Source organism: Amphibalanus amphitrite, unplaced genomic scaffold (assembly GCF_019059575.1).
Source record: "Amphibalanus amphitrite isolate SeventyFive unplaced genomic scaffold, NRLGWU_Aamphi_draft 000138F_arrow, whole genome shotgun sequence".
In the NCBI taxonomy this organism is placed as follows: domain Eukaryota; kingdom Metazoa; phylum Arthropoda; class Thecostraca; order Balanomorpha; family Balanidae; genus Amphibalanus; species Amphibalanus amphitrite.
The window spans coordinates 780,612-797,224 of record NW_024881633.1 but is presented as its reverse complement, the minus strand read 5'-3'; the positions used below and the strand labels follow the sequence as shown (position 1 = coordinate 797,224).

Genomic DNA, 16,613 nt, shown 5'->3' with positions numbered 1-16,613 from the left:
GCCTCATAAATGGTGAAATCAAATCGCATTTAATGTCAATGGGCCACAAAGGCGGCCGCTGGACCCCTGCCGCTAGCTGAGAAACGGGACGGGAGACCAAACTGATGCTATTAGTGGCCCTTTTATCGTGTGCTGCCAGCGGCCCGACGCCCTTACTGACAACTTAATCTGAAATCGCAGTCCCATACATGTTGAATAAAACGCGATCTATCTGAATTTAAATGAAAGTGGAACGATGGCTGTGCAGAGATGGCATGAGAAAAGATATAACTAGAGGAGAAGTAGCGATGACTTACCAGCCAAAAGCAGTGAAAAAAAAAAGAGATTGAGAGATTCGATTGCACCTAAACTTCCAGCAATTAACGTACCTAGCGGGCGATTATCAACTTTAATCTCACATTGACTGTTTTTTTTTTTTTTAATAGCTATTCAGTACCTGCTGAGTTGCATGATAGCAATACATTGCCTTATATTTATTGTTAAAATGTTCTCTCTCTCTCTCTCTCTCTCTCTCTCTCTCTCTCTCTCTCTCTCTCTCTCTCTCTCTCTCTCTCTCTCTCTCTCTCCTTCTCTCTCTCTCTCTCTCTCTCTCTCTCTCTCTCTTTCTCTTTTTTTTCTCTCTCTCTTTCTATCTCTCGCTCTCTTTCTCTCTCTCTCTCTCTCTCTCTCTCTCTCTCTCTCTCTCTCTCTCTCTCTCTCTCTCTCTCTCTCTCTCTCTCTCTCCTCTTCTCCTCTGATCTCTCTTCCTCTCCGCATCTTCACCTACCTTTTCCTCAAACCTTGTCTCCCTGTCCTTCTCCGCTTCCCGAGTCGTGTCGACCCAACACTCGTCGCACCATCCCCAGTTCATCGCAGCTCTCTCCGGAGCGCTTCGCACCGTTTCCAGCACCTAATGACAGTGCCCTGACGTGCCGACCGGCAGAAAATGTGCCAAAAATGTGTGACAGCTCATAAACCAGTCGGCGCACCGCAGACGAATGTCTTTGTTTGTTGCCACACCGGGATGCCGGGGCGGCCACAGCCAGGAATGAATCGGCGCCTGTGTTGGGCTCATTCATCTGTCCCTTCTTCAGGCGAGAAATTGGAGTGAGATGGACGCTGGCAAAACATGACGCACCTCAGCTCTACTGCGACGAGACCGGCGCGGCGCTTCCCACCATTTGAGACCGCACCGTCGGAGACGAGGGGGGGGGGGCAAAAACAGTGCTAAATGAGCCGTCAATAGACGGGCAGGCCGGTGGACAAAGAGGCCGCCTCTGCGGACAGCGCGCCGCAGACGAACCGCCAAAGCGCTGCGGCAAATAATAATGAGCGGGTGTGCGGTCACGGCTTGGAAACGGAACGAACGAGACAGCGCGGGCAACTGCCGGACAGGGATAATGTACGAGAGGCAATAGAGGAGGCCGTGAAATGTGCGGATGGGACCCCTAGAACACATCTGTAGGCACAAAGGAACTTATTTCTGTGAGTTTCACAAGAGTCTCCCCTCGTCGTATTAGCCACGTCTCACCCTGATCTTTACATAGGCATCAGCCGGATCAGCCGGACACTGTGCAATCTTTTGGCTTGAAGTATTGTGGAATAAGCCAAGCGCAAAAAATGAAGCTAAAAAATGTCTCAGAAATCTTGCACAGTAAGCACACAGCAACACACTGTTGTCTCAGGTTTCACCCCAATCTCACCTGGTTCGGTTAGGTTCAGCCGCCGTGCGACCGGAACAATAGCTCCGCGGGGCGTCCCGCATCCCTCCCACTCGGCACACAGTGCGCCGATGGTATCTGTGAATGTGTCACAGGTCGATCAGCGCGTGTCTGTGCACCATTAGCTATACGGTTTGGCGGGGCGAATGGTTGACCTGGCCTTAGTGCAGCACTGTAGAGAGTGAGGGATGATGCAGAGCCTGCAGAGGTCAGGTCAGGAAGAGAAAGAAAGAGAGATGGAGGGAGGGATGGAGAGAGGATAGAGAGAATGAGAGAGAGAGAAGGAGAGAGCTAGAGAGAAAGGGAGGGAGAGAGGTGTATAGTCGACTACAGAATGATGTTCCACTTTTCACAGGCAATTATTTGCCTGGAGTGGTAGGCTGTGCCGCATCACACGGGCTGAGTTCACAAAGTTAAGCTTTGTCCCAATGCTCACAATCGACACGCTTAATTGCGTGATAAACGGCACAACTTAGCGCTCCGGTCAACTGATAGCTTCTGAGGAGTGAAACATCATTCTGTAGTCGACTATACCTAATACCGGTGGCTACTTGCATCAAGCCCGAGCTGAGTGTGTAAAAGTGTAACAACTGTACCTGCATATTAACGACCCATGAGCAGCCCCAGAGCGAGGGGAAGGAGGGCAGGTACTGTGCAGTGCGCACATCCTGCACAGTGCAGGTGCACTCTGAACAGGGATGACGTCAGCATGGCCCATAACCAGGAGATCCCGGAACACACTAATGAGCCGCGGTCCACTGCAGCCAGCGGGGGCCCACAGTGCGCCATCTGCTCGTATAGGGAGTGAGCCGCCGGCCTAAATGTCCATTTGGTGAAGTTTGACCGGCTCGGACAGTATGCCTGATGGATGTTTGGTGATGCTCTATGGCCGAGACGAGCTATTCATCGCCGGTCAGTGGAGCGCTGCCAACAGTGACATGATCACCCTCTGCCGGCTATAGGGGGCCAGCCGGCGGGAAACGATAATCGCATTTAGACTGATGCGATTCACGCTGCCGTGGACAGCCAAACGAGGGGACAATAGGGCCGGGGAGTGTCCCGGGGACAGTGTCCGGCGGACAGTGTCCGGCGGACAGTGGACACTGCCGGACAGGTGTCAATGGAGCGTGCTGCCGTCATCGGCCGGGTGCCGCCCCTCTCCCTCCACCCATCCCGCCCCTCTGCCCCACCGATATTGTCTCCGCTCTCTCCCTCTCAACTCGACTGACATTGTCTTCGACCGATCGCGCCCCCGACCGTTCTCTGACCTTTGTCGAGATGCGGCGCAGCGTGGCGATCGCGGCGCATAATTGCCGGCAGTGCGCCACGCGCCGCGGGTGCGCCGCGGGTGTCGCGGCCGCGCCGCCGTCGCCGCCAGCCGCTATTACGGCTGATGGGTCGATTAGGGTCGGCCACAGAGCTCTGAACAGGTGGCTGTATTGTGAGAGCTCCGATGGACAGCGTCGCCGACGGCGGGGGCGCGGGAGCGGAGGCGGGGCGGGGGCGGGGGGGTGGGAGATGATGCGGGGGACCTTCGACAGACACTGAGTGGACCCTCGCACTCTCCTCCCGGCTCCCAGCTTCCCGCTCCATTCTGATCCCTCCTCACGGCACATCCACCGAGGGACGTGCACGGAGTTGGGCTCTATTTATTGGTACAAAAGAATAAGGCACTGGCGATTGACAGACGGTACTGAAACAGACAGAAGTGCATTATAACTTTTTTAGGAAACCAGGATCGGAGCTTTTGAAGCTCACGTTATTTCTGTAGGTCGGTGCAAAAGTAAAATGGTCTCTTGTGTACATAGATGCAAAATTAGACAGCTGATCTGGGATTTAGAATAGCACCTACCTGACCTTCCTGTGTGGCTTCGCTTCAATTGAACGTTTATCGGATTAAACATGTCTATAAAACATCGGAGTTAACATTATTTATAGTTTGCAGCAAAAAGCAAATGATCCAAGTCAGTATCGATATTTTATCGCACATAGTTTTACGTCTTTAAACCTTTTCGCAATTCGCACCGCCAAGCCTTGTAGGCAGTGTCAGTGTGGCTTGGTGGTCATTCAATCCCCCGCGCCGCTGCCCCTGTCGGAATGCGGGGATGCTGTGCCGCACAGCTGCCCCGTTCGGCGGCACAGTATGGCATGTAGGCGCAGCGACGCGGACGGCCCACTCCTTGGAATGTGACGCCGTGAAGGCAGCCTACGAAAATCGTGATCTTATACTTCCTGGCCACATGACAGCTGGTGCAGTGGAGTGATATGTTGCCCATTGCTTATTTCATTTGCGTATTCATTTATGTAGGCATGTCGCGTTTGGCTTCCGTGTGCCGTATGCGCATTGCGCATGGCTCAGACCCAGACTTTTATTGATATCAGAATAGCTAGAGTTACATTTTCGATACATTTCGATTAAACAACATATGGATGGTATTTACATTCATGGATCCAGCCATCCTGACCTTTGATAAACGCAGTGCTTCGGGGAAACAAACGATGAAAACTGGTTACACTGTTCATGCCAAGCCTATCTTTGGAACAGTCGTGTGCCAAAACAGAACAGCTCTCTTAATTTTCGTACCTGGAAATATTAAAACTGCAATGTCTTACTACATAACTAGTACCTACCCACCCCATTTGAAACTTGTGAGATCGCTGTCATAAACTTTTTGCCGCAAACAGTTTAGCAAACGCTGTCCCCAACATCGAATCTTCAGCTTCTCCGCGACCTTAAACTTACTGATCAAATGCTCAACAGCGAGAATACACAGGCTAACGGCCGACGCCAAGGGAACTATGATCAAAACCGCGGCCAGATCATTGTGGCTCAGACGTCTGATGACGACGACAGAGTCGCAGAAGTCGTCCCCGTGCCAAACCCATTTGTTCCTCAGGCGTTGCACCGTTCCGGCCTGGTTCATCTTCAGTAACAGCTTGTTCAGCGCCTTCTTCAGCTTCTTATGCCGCTTGGAGATCGCCAGGTAGGTGTTGGTCTTCGGCGGCACGTAGTCCAGCAACGGCACGAGTTTGCAGGCCTCGTTCCCCAGTACGAAGCTGAGCCGGTTGATAGCGATGAAGGTCATCACATGGCTCTGTGTGGTGACGTGGATGGTGTCAGTCGTCAAGTTGATGGCTACGAATCCCTCTCCGGAGACTGCGCGCCAGTAGAGCTCGCGTTCGACGGCGTCGTCGCTGCTCCTCCAGTCGTTGAGAATACCGAGGCCTGGCTCCATGGCGAACGTCCAGCCGGGCTGCTCGGAAAACTCCCTCAGACTGCTTATGGGTCGGCTGACGTCGCTGACGGTCAGACGGGAGGTCAGCGTGGCCGTGTAGCTGCAGTACATTAGAAAACCGAGCATCCAGCTGGAGAGGGTCACCAGTCGGGCGGCCAGCGAGCGCGGGGTTCGCTCCCAACCCTGGCCGACCAGCGTCATGAAGCTGAAGAACAAACACGAGCCCCACGTCATCTCAGAGACCGTGCGGCGCGTCTCTGCCCCGGGGCGACTGTAGCGCACGACGACGTGCAGCAGCGCGGAGACGATCAGCAGGAAGGTCAGCAGGGTCCACCAGACGGCAGCATCGAGCGGTCTCAGCAGTGCAGCCACCGCATCCGAGTCGAGGCCGCGACTGGTCTCCGATCCGCCGGCCACGTAGAAGGCGTACTGGTCGCGCTCCACGGGTACCGCGTCCACAAAGTGGACCACCGCGGCGCGGTCCACCCTGTAGGTGAGCCAGCTGAGCGCCACGTCTGCGCGGCCGGCCGCCAGCTCGCCCACCAGGCCGGTCCACGTGCCGTTGGGGTCCAGATAGCCGTACCCGCCGCCGTTCAGCAGCGGCTGGATGCGGTACCGTAGCTCCAGCTGCTGCGCGAGGATCTCCCACAGCTGGTACAGGTAGCCGTCGTAGCTGTACGACCCGTTCGCCAGCTGGTTGATGATGAAGTGGGGTCGATCATCGATGGCTGTGACGACTAGCTCTTCAGGGAAGTGTCCTGCTTCGTTCTGCCCCAGCGGATTGCCCGACCAGCTCTCTCCAACTGACAAAAGATCACCGAGTCGAACCATCTGTAATGAGAAGCGTCTTTGCCGCCAGGGCCGGTGAAGTTAAGGCCCTCCCTTTCTCCTTACGGGACGAACGGGTCCTCTCCCTACCGTCAGGGCCGGTGAACTTAGGGTCCAATTCTTTCCTGGAGTGCAGGTGCTCTCCTTGACACATGGAACGCTGAAGTGAAGGCGGGCAGAACTGGCCTCAGTGTGGAGAGCTTACAGTGACAGACAATGCTGTGTTGATTGTAGACATGTGCAAGTATCGTTCGATGATCAAGAAATGTCCTCAGAGCATTCAAAGAAACGAATGCTCGTTACGTGTCATTGATTCACGAATATCCAGTGATGATCTGATACATTTGTGTTTACTGAATGAGCTATCAGTACCTAGTAATCAGCTATCAATGTGAACAACTGATAATGGCAAACAAAAATGGCAAATTGCTTGATGGAACAATGAGATCGGGAATAGGTACGGTTGTACAGACGTACAGGTAATGCTGCAACCAGGCTTTAATGCTCACGGTGTCATCAGCAGGGTTGTATACGACTCAATCAATAGCAATCAATTCAATCACGACAAATTTGGGAAACCAATCAAATCAATCAAGTCAGAGCAGTTTTCGGGAATTGATTCAATCGACTCAAACGCGACAATGAAAGGAATCAATCAACTCAATCAAACGACTCAAAGCAAGACATACATTAGGTTTTTTGCCCCACCAACTTGGAAAAGTGTCCATAGCAGTCTGATATACCTACCTACCTACCTACCTGCAGAAGAAACATAAAAATATTGTCATTTAAAATTATAAATTGCCATGCCATTCAAAGTTTCTATGTAATTAGGAAGGATACCTAGTGATGGACAGATGGGATCATGATATTGAGGTTCAATGGGTAGAATTGGAGCAGAAGTTTCATTCAATGGGTGCAAAATAACCCAGTAGTTGACTCGCCCCTTAACCCGAATCACCACCTTTCACCTAAAAGCTGTCAATTTAATTTTGGCCATATTCCAACTCCATTTACACTAAATATCAGATATTGCAGTTGAAAGTTGGCTGCTCGGATTTTGGCAGTGTTCGTGATTTGGCCATTCACCCTACACCATGTCTATTTTAATGGATAATATGCATCAATAACATATTAACCATAGGGAAATAGAAATAAATATCTTACCTGCATGTGACGGTTTCGGTTAGACAGAGACTGACGGGCAGCCTGAAAAATCTTTCCACACAATGTGCATTTGAGACGTGGGATGTTGTCAGATTAAGAAGGAAGAGATTTGAAGTATTTAGCGGTCCACGACTCTGGACGTGGCATGTCAATGCTAGGTACCTATGTGAAGAATTCAAAACATTTTATTGCAATACAATTTGAAACTGTTAGGACTGGGGGATAGGGATGAGGATTAAAAATATATTTAAAAGGAAATGGAGAGGACAGGGACTCTGGAACCACAGGATAAGTTAAGGACAAAGGAAGTAGGAACAAGAGGAAAATTTAAACGCGAAAACGTCACGGTGCGAGAAAACGTTTTGCCAATAAGTATGCTAAGCTTTTATAAATCCCACATAAATCCTTATTCTACGTCTTTTGATTTTTTAGTAAGATGACGTCATTGATTATCATGTAGTATGGTACATCATCATAAAATAAATCGGTTGTACAGCACTAATTTCGTTTTAATTATTATTTCATTTGAAATAAAACCACTTAATAATATTCGGTAAAATATTTTAAGGAAAATGAAATATATTAAATATGTTATGCTTAGGCACTCAGGAGAAAAGGATCAACAAACGTTCTGCTGCAAATTAAACAATGCAGCAAATTAGCTATAAAACGTAATTACCGAGACGAAAACGGCGCTTTTGTTTCAGTTATTTTTTGTAGGGGTTTCAGATATTTATAGAGTTCAGTGGGTTGTTTCTGAGGAAATGTGGAGATGTGAATTATTAATCAATCACACTTTATTAGTATATAGGGCCTTGCACTGTATCATCTGGATTAAAAAAAAGTTTCCTGCTGAGTGCAGATAGGTAGGTAGATGCATCGCCAAGTTCTATCACCAGGATTGGAGCAGTTATTGCAGTTGAAAGTCAAAGTTGGCTGTTCATGTTTAGGCCCTGTTCTTTATTTGGCCATGTACCCCATATTGCAGTTGTGATGACAAGCAGTTTTCAGTGTAGTTTTGTGATCTTTGATGTCATCAATTGGTGTCATTATTTTTCGTCAACTAAAACATTTGAACTTTCCATTCAATCGACTCAATCATACGAGTCACTCTAATTTTCGGGAATCAAATCAGTCAACCAGTCGCTAAAGTCAAACGAGTCAGTCAACCAGTCATCTCGAAAAGTCAATCGACTCAATCCAATCAACTCAAAATACGCGTTGAAACAAATCAATCAATTCAATCGACTTGATTGGTATACAACCCTGGTCATCAGTATTGAGTCTGGTGTCTAAGTTGAACAAAGCAGCTCTCTCTCCCTCTCTCTCTCTCTCTCTCTCTCTCTCTCTCTCTCTCTCTCTCTCTCTCTCTCTCTCTCCCTCTCTCTCTCTCTCTCTCTCTCTCTCTCTCTCTCTCTTGTATCAGTCAAATCAAGAATATGTTTTTATCTATTTGCCACTGATGATGATGATGAAGATGATGATGATGATGATGATGATGATGGTAATTATGATGATGGTAATGACAATAATGATGATGATTAATGCTGTAAAAGCTCTTGATTGTACATTGTCCATCGCCGATCGGTATTCGGCGACCGAAGTATAAAAAAGCGGCGAACAGTGTTCCAATGCTCACAGAGGAACTGAAAGCATGTTCCGCTTCCATTGATGCGCTGGCAGTGTCCGGTAGGGCGAAGCAACAGCCACCTGGATCAATGATGCATCCTCGCCCTCTATTCATGCCGCTTGAGCCCAGCCCTAGACCTCATTGATGGCGAACAAGGTCATATGCTGAATCGGTGGCGCGCGACGGCTGTCGATATGTCAGCGGGACACATTCTCTTTTCGAAAAGGTGGAGCGTAAATGCCACTGGTGAATGATGAGCGGCAAAGTATGGGGCTGAGGAAAACATGCCCGTGGGACGCGGGTGGTTGTATAGCACAATGCTATTGCAGGATGTATGGTATGGGCTGATGAAACAGAATTAATCGAATCGTTAGACAGCCATCACCATTTTGGGGGACGAAATATTGCCAGCAATTGGTGGACCAACTATTTTATGAGCACGAAGGGGTTGGGCGGTGTGTATAGTTCCGGAACGTCAATGGGGGCAGTTGTTAAAAATGTTATGAATGATATCGAAACAAATACAATTACTAGCTCTAGTTATTGATCGACAAAATACTGCTACTGACACTGGGCAGACGGGTGTTTATATATGTTTTCCATCGGTATTGGCCGGCAGCCCTCACAACTTTTCACTTCTTTTTTTTTATTGCCAGCCTGCCATTTTCAGGTACCATATGGCCCTGAATCGCGCAGAATGCTGTTTGGAAATTTTACCACAACCACGCCACAATAGATAAAAGCCATAACATGGTGAGTTCAAGTACATACATACGTTCAAGTACATTCCGTAACATTGACGGGTTAGCCCGCGCCCCGTAAGGGGGGGTGGGGCGAAACGCCCCCCCCCCTTTCCTTTTCCGTCGATATCTCCTAAACGGCTGGAGATATCGCCATCAAGCTTTCAGGACCCCTCCTAGCATCAATTTTACACATTGTGACCAAAATTGTTTTCAGAGGCTTGATGGGTTGGCCACAAATGACGTCAGAATGACGTCATGTTCTGTCATTTTCGACCGAAAAAAAGACCTTTGCGAGAAGAGCTGTCAGGCCTAGGCCTACAGCTTTGAAGATACAGAAAAATGATCAAGTCATAAAAGATGTAGAATTAACAAGGCTACAAAAGTGCCATCTCGGATTTTTTATTTTTTTTTTGGGTTTTGACCCCCAAAAATAAGGAAAGCATTTTTGTTATATATTAGCCAAAAAATCCAAAAAGTTTTTTGAATTTCGAAAAAATGGAACACATGTGATAGTACCTACCGTCTTCTATCTACATACCAAATTTCAGATCGATATCTCGTTTTGTGGCCAAGTTATAGCGAAAAAAAAAACTACAAAAATGATGACGTCAAATTTTTAAACTCAATTTTTGACAATTCTAGACCACGTAGGACAAAACAAAAACCACTATTAGACTCCCCGTGACGAGATGCATCGCGTCGATGCCCATTTTATGCAAAAATATCAACTTTGAAATTTGACCTAATTTGACCTGACCTTGACCTGACCTTGACCAAAACGTGACCTAAGCTGGCCCCAAAGGCTGCCTGACCCACATAATCGCATTTGTCATGTAAAATGGACCATAAAGTATGTATCACACGACACTTTCATATTGTGACCCCCCAGTGACCTGACCTCTAAGACCTGACCTGGTATCAGTGACCTCAGATAGCAAAGTATGTGTTTGACGAACAGTGTACCATCGATGGTTTTCAATAACTTACCAATTTACTCGATTTCACAACGCATTTCTTGAAATGCCTGTGAACGGGGAAAATCCGACCTTTGACCTGACCTGTGACGTCATCGGTTTGACCTAGGTCAATGAAATTTGGTCAAAAGGTAGTTCCCCGGTGGGGCTATCATACACCGTTTGAACTTTGAAAATCGGCCGGTAAATTTCCAAGATCTTAGGGGCGGCCGGGCCCCCTCCTACGGGTGGAGGGTCCGCCGATAGCCTTACGGGGCGCGGGTTAGGGCACTCCAAAGTCTGGACACGCTCTCACAGGGCCCTACTAGGTCGCAGTGTGGGTGTTCCCTGAGCTTTTTGCTCAGGGCGCCTGACAGATTTCCAACAACCTGGCTACTCTCTGGCCTCTGTCAAGATTCATCTAGATTCTAGAATGTAGGTTGCGCACGAACGGAGCATTCTATGTGAATTGTGAAGTTCAGTTTCCTTAGAAACCTGCAAACTACATAGTAAGCTGAAAAAGAAGGAGGGTAGACAATGCTCATTATAAAAGGCACTGCTAAATGAGAAGAAAAACAGCAAAAGACGTCAATTTTTAATGTTCTGTGCATTTGCGTCACTTTGCATGAGCTTAGTTTGTTTGGTCCTCAACCCAAAAGGGCGGTGGCGTTTGGCAGTTTATAGTCTTTCAACGGGTAGCCATACGCTCAAGTCATATAATAAATGAGCTATTGATCAAGTACAAGAAAGAGCGTGGCAGCAGGCGTTTCGCTGAATGCACAACTCAGCCTTTCCAGCGTACTATTTGCCTGCGTTCTGTGTTCTGCCTGGCCGCCACAAGCTTGCAGACTATTTGAGTTCTGTCAAGTGAGACAAGTCGCCAATGTGACAACAGCTATCGACCTGTTGGCGTGCGGTGATGTCGACATGCTAACGTTGTTTTACATTCTGATGAAGGCTGCGACTGTGTGCTCTCTTTCCAAGAGACCAAACACTTACGCCTACTAGGCAGTCCACAAAAGAGCTCTTTTGCTTCGGTCAGCCTCCCGCAGCGGAGGTGACCGGGCCAGGTGACTGTGGGTGCATACTGCATACCACAGGAAGAGCGAGAGGCGAACACCGGCGCTGGAGCTACCTCACCCAGGAGCCCCGGTTTACCTTCGGCTCGTGGTGTTTTATCAAACTCCGCGAAACTGTGAGTCTACATACATCTGTTGTCAGACCCGAGAGAGTTACCTCGCTAAACACTAATCAGCGGTGTGAAACTTTGGAACAAAGTCTAATCCGAATAGGACACCAACGTTAAAGCCAACCGGCTTAATTTCAACGGCCAACTGCTGTAGTCGCACGGCCCCAGCGGTCCTCAATAGTGTGTGAATCAGTAAAAGAGAGGGGAAGGTCACCACAATTATGAAGTCCGTCCATCCAGAGGAGTCGCTAGCAGTTGACAATCGTCACAAGACTGTCGGGTGGGTGGAAAAGAGTCGGCCTCCTTCTTCCCGACCGCTTGAGTCGGGGGCGGGTCGCATTATCCTCTGGCTTTTCAGGCTGGGCGGTCAGACAGGTGGGCGCGGCTGGCTAGCCAGAATCCACGCGGCGGTACAGTATGCATTGCTTACATTTGCATCTCTGGCGCTGGCTGCTAACAACACCCAAGCAGGCATTATCCTTCTGCAGATGAACGACGCCTTCTTTTCTGTCGCCATGGCGACCTCTCTATTCGGAGTGACACAGGTGCTCACGTGGATACCTCTCACCTGCTCGTTCTTCGTGGGAAGAACTCGCTTCGAAGCTCTGATTCCTCGTCTCAAGGAGCTGGAAGACGATGTCAGTGCTTTTTCTAGCCATACCAGCGGCGTTAAGGTGCTAAAGCGTCGACTTGTCAAAATGTTGATCTCGATGGTGGCATCAATGCTTTTGGTGCAAATTAACTACATGTTTTTTCTTAGAGTTAACAAGAGCTGCCAGGCATCAGCCTCAAAATGCGCTAAAACCATACTGCTGGGAAACCTTTACGGATCACTGGAAGCCATTATGTACTTAATTGCATTGAAGCTCTTATTCGGGGCAGAAGCGATTCTAAACGGATTTCGGACAGTGAACTCCGAGCTGACCAGCATGGTGAGCCAGAAACGCGCAGAGCTGGCAAAGCTTCATCGCCTGAGGAAGTGTCAAGCAAAGCTGAGCGCCTGCTTCTGCCAGATGACCAGCGGCATGACTCCAGAATTGGTGACTTCTATGCTCTACGGCATTGTCGCGCTCATCTCCTGCTTTCTGGCCATTCTCAGCATGATGAAGACGGGCAAGGGCCTGAATCAGATCTCGACCGTCATTCTCCGCATGTGGGGCGCTGTGATGACGGTGGTGGTGCCGTGCGAGGCGGGGCAGATGCTGCTCGACCAGGTGGAGCAGATCCGCGAGTCTCTGCTGGAGCTGCCGCCGACAGACCTCGCCACCGGTCAGGAGCTGGGACTGTTCGTGGAGGCGACGCGCCGCGACTCGGAGAGGCTGGGCGACATCAGCTTCTACCGGCTGCGGCGCTCCACCGTGCTGGCCATCACCTCGGCCGTCATCACCTACATTATCGTCTTCATGCAGTTCCAGATGACCGAGTTCGAGACCCCCTGCCTGCCGAAGACACCCTGGAATGAGACAGCTGTCGAGCCTAGACTCTGAGACCCACACATGTGGCAGAATCGGGAGCCAGAACCCAGTCGGACACTGACATCCACAAACAGGGCAGGAGTGGCAGGATGGAGTCCCGGCGAGCTAGTGAAATATCGTGCAGAAGCCGGGCATCTCAGGATGAGCCAAACCACGTCGGCAAACTACGGGTCTTCGGAATAAAAAAATTGTAATTCTTCATAAGAACAGCAGCATATCAATTGTTCAGCGACCCACAATGTTCAACATTCAGCCTGGTAGTGTTTTGACCTTTTTCTCGTGACAATTGACATACGAAAGAATTCTAAGAAAGCGACGTTAACAACTCTAAATTCACCAACCCTCCTGGATCCTGCAACAACATTTGTTTTATCTAATAAGTGTTTAAATAGTGAATAGTGATATTATACTAGTGCATGCACGGGATAAGAAAAAAGTAGATCGTCACCAAGGCCATATATAGGAGGTAGAACGGTTAGCCGTTTTTTACATCGGTGACCTTGACAGATGACGTCAGCGGGTGTCTACCAATTTTCGCCAATATAAATCTTCCGAGGATTTTATACTCTAAGGCAGTTTGATATTAACCTTCAGGCTCCCTTAGAGCCTAAAAAAGATAATTTCCTGTACAGCAAAGTCTTAAAAATCGACAAAACCTTGACAGGCCGTGACGTCATCTGTCTCCTGAGCCCTCCCTATGTGGCAGCATAGAACCGTAACCCCCTGATCGTCACGAAGCATCTTTAGCACTATGACTTGTCTGAATCTCCTGTCTCCTGCTCAACGAGCAAAGTAGGTAACAAGCTCAGGAAATAGCATTTGAACACATCAACATTCCTGACCAGCTCGCAACTGAAGCTCGTTGGGTAGATAGGTATGTACAGGTCTCGCGGGTTTTAGCGCGGTAGGTTTTGCACCTAGAAAAATTAGTGTACTTCAGGCTATATCTTCGTCGTCTTAAGCTTTTAAGTGTTGAAGATGCGATCGATTTGTTGGTTCACAAGCCGGCCATGATCGTGTAAAATGGCTTCATCGAAGATCGAAAAGTTTCTGAGATATGGCCGGAAATGTAAAAGTGCAAAAGCTACCGCTTAATCTTGCGAGAGCCGTACCTTTCCTATTTCAACACATTCTGCTGTAGCACGGTGCTTGGTGTGTTTTACAAACTTCTGAATTTGATATCTATTAGTTTCATTTTCTGTGTTTGTAATAACGCTAATATTGCTAATTGTGACGGCAATGGGAGATCCAAGGGGCCTTTGGGGTAAATGGCTCCCCCGCGGGGCAACTGAAATCGATAAAATTTTGCGTTTTTTTTCAACAAAAAAAGATAACTTGACAATTTTCATTGGGGAAACTTTGTTTTATATACTGCACAGTGGTGTATAAGGAATAGAAATCTTATAAAAAATATTATTCGGAGAAACCTTTTGGGGATATACCTACCCCCGCAGCGTCCAAGGCCGCCTTTCTGAACCCGGCAGTGTTTCCGTTCTGTTGTTATTGCTGTTGTTGTTTTAGTTGTTGTTGTTGTTGGTGGTGGTGGTGGTGTTGGTGGTGGTGGTGGTGCTGCTGCTCCGTGGGTGGGTGTGACATAGAGAGAATAAACTAAGCATAACGTTTACCGCGTGATTATGCTCGCAATAGATATTCCTAATATCCTTTTGAGACAGTGCGACAGAAACACTCTATATCAGTGTTTGAACATTGTCTTCAAAACTTGACCGTTACCTCCTCATCAGTCATCACATTCGGGTTACTGCCAGGGTGTGTCTCATTTTGTCAAAGTGAAGTCCAAAGGTTGAATAAAATGAATGCACAGAACAGGCCTTTGTGAGATGACGAATACCCTCAAATGCCTTCTAAGGAAAGACGACAACGAAGGACTGTGGCGTGGTACTTGATTCACGAAGCATCCACGCTGCATGAAGATTGATTTACTTTTGTCACAGATGCACTGAGAGCTTTTTTGATTCCTTTTAACCCTATTCCTGGCGGGGGGGCCTCAGGAGCCCCCCCCCCTGAGGTTTTTTGGTTATTTCTCCCAAACGCGTTGAGCTAGGAAGCTCAAATTTTCTGACTTTTCCTCAAAGGCTTCTACGCAACATGTCTGAAAATTTTGAGTTGATCTGACCTCAGGTCAGGTCACCAGAGGCGGTTTGGTGACCCTACCTCAGAAAAGTTTGCAATCACGCCAGAGCTAGAGTTTTTGATCGATCAATTTCTTCTCTTCAGGCTTTAGTTAGGGTACCAGTATGTGCAATTTGTTTATCTCGGAATTTTGATATCGGTGACCTAAGGTCAGGTCAGTTTCGCGACCTCCCCATTATAAGTCAATGGGGGAAAAATCAACTCCCTGTTTTTACCACTAAAACGGGTCGGAATGGCCCCATATACCATACATGACTTCGTATACGATCAACCTTCACTACCTTGAGGTCTGTTTTGCTGTTGGGCAGCTGTGAGGTCATGTGACGTCATCAAAGGTCACCAGCGGTTTTTTGCAAATAACTCCGTACAGGAACAAGATACAGACGCGTGGATGGTCTCATTGTGTTCAGCTCGTCAAGACGCATCGAATGATATACATGATGACCTCGAGGTCACGTGACCTGAGGTCAACCTTTGACCTTGACCTTTCGAGGTCAACATATAGATCATTCGATGCGGATTGACGAGAGGATCACGATGATGCCCTTACTTTGTTCCTATCTCGACTAATTCGAAAGTTATTCGAGAAAAACTCTCTCCATATCTAGCGCCGCCATTTTGACTTTTTCGACCCCTGTGACGTCATCTTTGACCTGACCTGAAAATGACCTCAGTAAAAATTGTAGATCTTGACCGTGCGTATCCGATGCCGTTTACCGTTTGTCGCTGCGATGTGTAGTTTTTGAGATCTGAGGGGGGGGGGCCGAATCGGCCCCCCCGCCAGTTTCTTGTCCCGGCGGAGCCCGCCAGGAATAGGGTTAAGCATATTAGGGGAGTTGGTCTAAAACAACACCCTGATCATTTCTCCGAATATACTCCAAATACACTTACTTTGAATATCGCTCTGAAATTCTTCTAATATACCCTACACTGCAAACCTTTTTGATTCCTTTTAAGCATATTAGGGGTTTTGGTCTAAAACAACACCCTGATCATTTCTTCGAATGTACCCAAACTATACCCTTGTTTTTCAAATAGCTCCCTTGAATTCTTCTAATATACCCTAGTAAGTACCAAAGAGGAAAGGAATATGATTCCTGTTCTATTCCCTGCCATACCCACAGTACACTCCTTTTAACCTACCAAAATACCCTTACATCGGAACCTCTAGTATTCCTTCGTGTATAAGGGGAATATTTTGCAAACTATACTCGCATTATACCACTTAACATTCCCGTATTATTCTGTGATTTACATCACTGATCTCAATGCATTCTTACATTAGACCCCACATAAACCCAGAAGGGAAAATAATAATGCCCTAGGTATATTCGTCGTAGAACTTGCTCAGAAGCTGTCTCATTACTCTCAGCTCCCTCGTCCGATTTCCCTTTATATATCGTAACACATCCAAAACTCACAGGCATTTGGTCTTTTATTATCATTCATGTTTTACATTGGTGACAACAGCATGGACATATAGCTTCACCGTTTCTCTTCCGATAAGACGCAACTTGCGATAAGTAAATCTGGGATCATCA

General features: G+C 48.0%; 1 protein-coding gene across 2 annotated transcripts; it reads right to left on the bottom strand.

Moving 5' to 3' along the window:
- Window positions 1-4,036: 4,036 nt before the first annotated feature.
- LOC122382389 (glutamate receptor 2-like) lies at window positions 4,037-7,283 on the bottom strand. Of its 2 annotated transcripts, none has more exons than XM_043367629.1 (2): window positions 7,265-7,283; window positions 4,037-5,767 (listed from the first exon to the last, which is right to left on the bottom strand). In XM_043367629.1, exon 2 carries the CDS (start codon window positions 5,765-5,767, stop codon window positions 4,328-4,330), a length of 1,440 nt encoding a protein of 479 aa, XP_043223564.1. In that variant the 5' UTR covers window positions 7,265-7,283; the 3' UTR covers window positions 4,037-4,327. The 2 variants fall into 2 exon arrangements, with proteins under 2 accessions (XP_043223564.1, XP_043223563.1); XM_043367628.1 differs by lacking the exon at window positions 7,265-7,283 and adding an exon at window positions 6,932-6,993 and having other exon boundaries at window positions 4,037-5,783.
- Window positions 7,284-16,613: the final 9,330 nt, after the last annotated feature.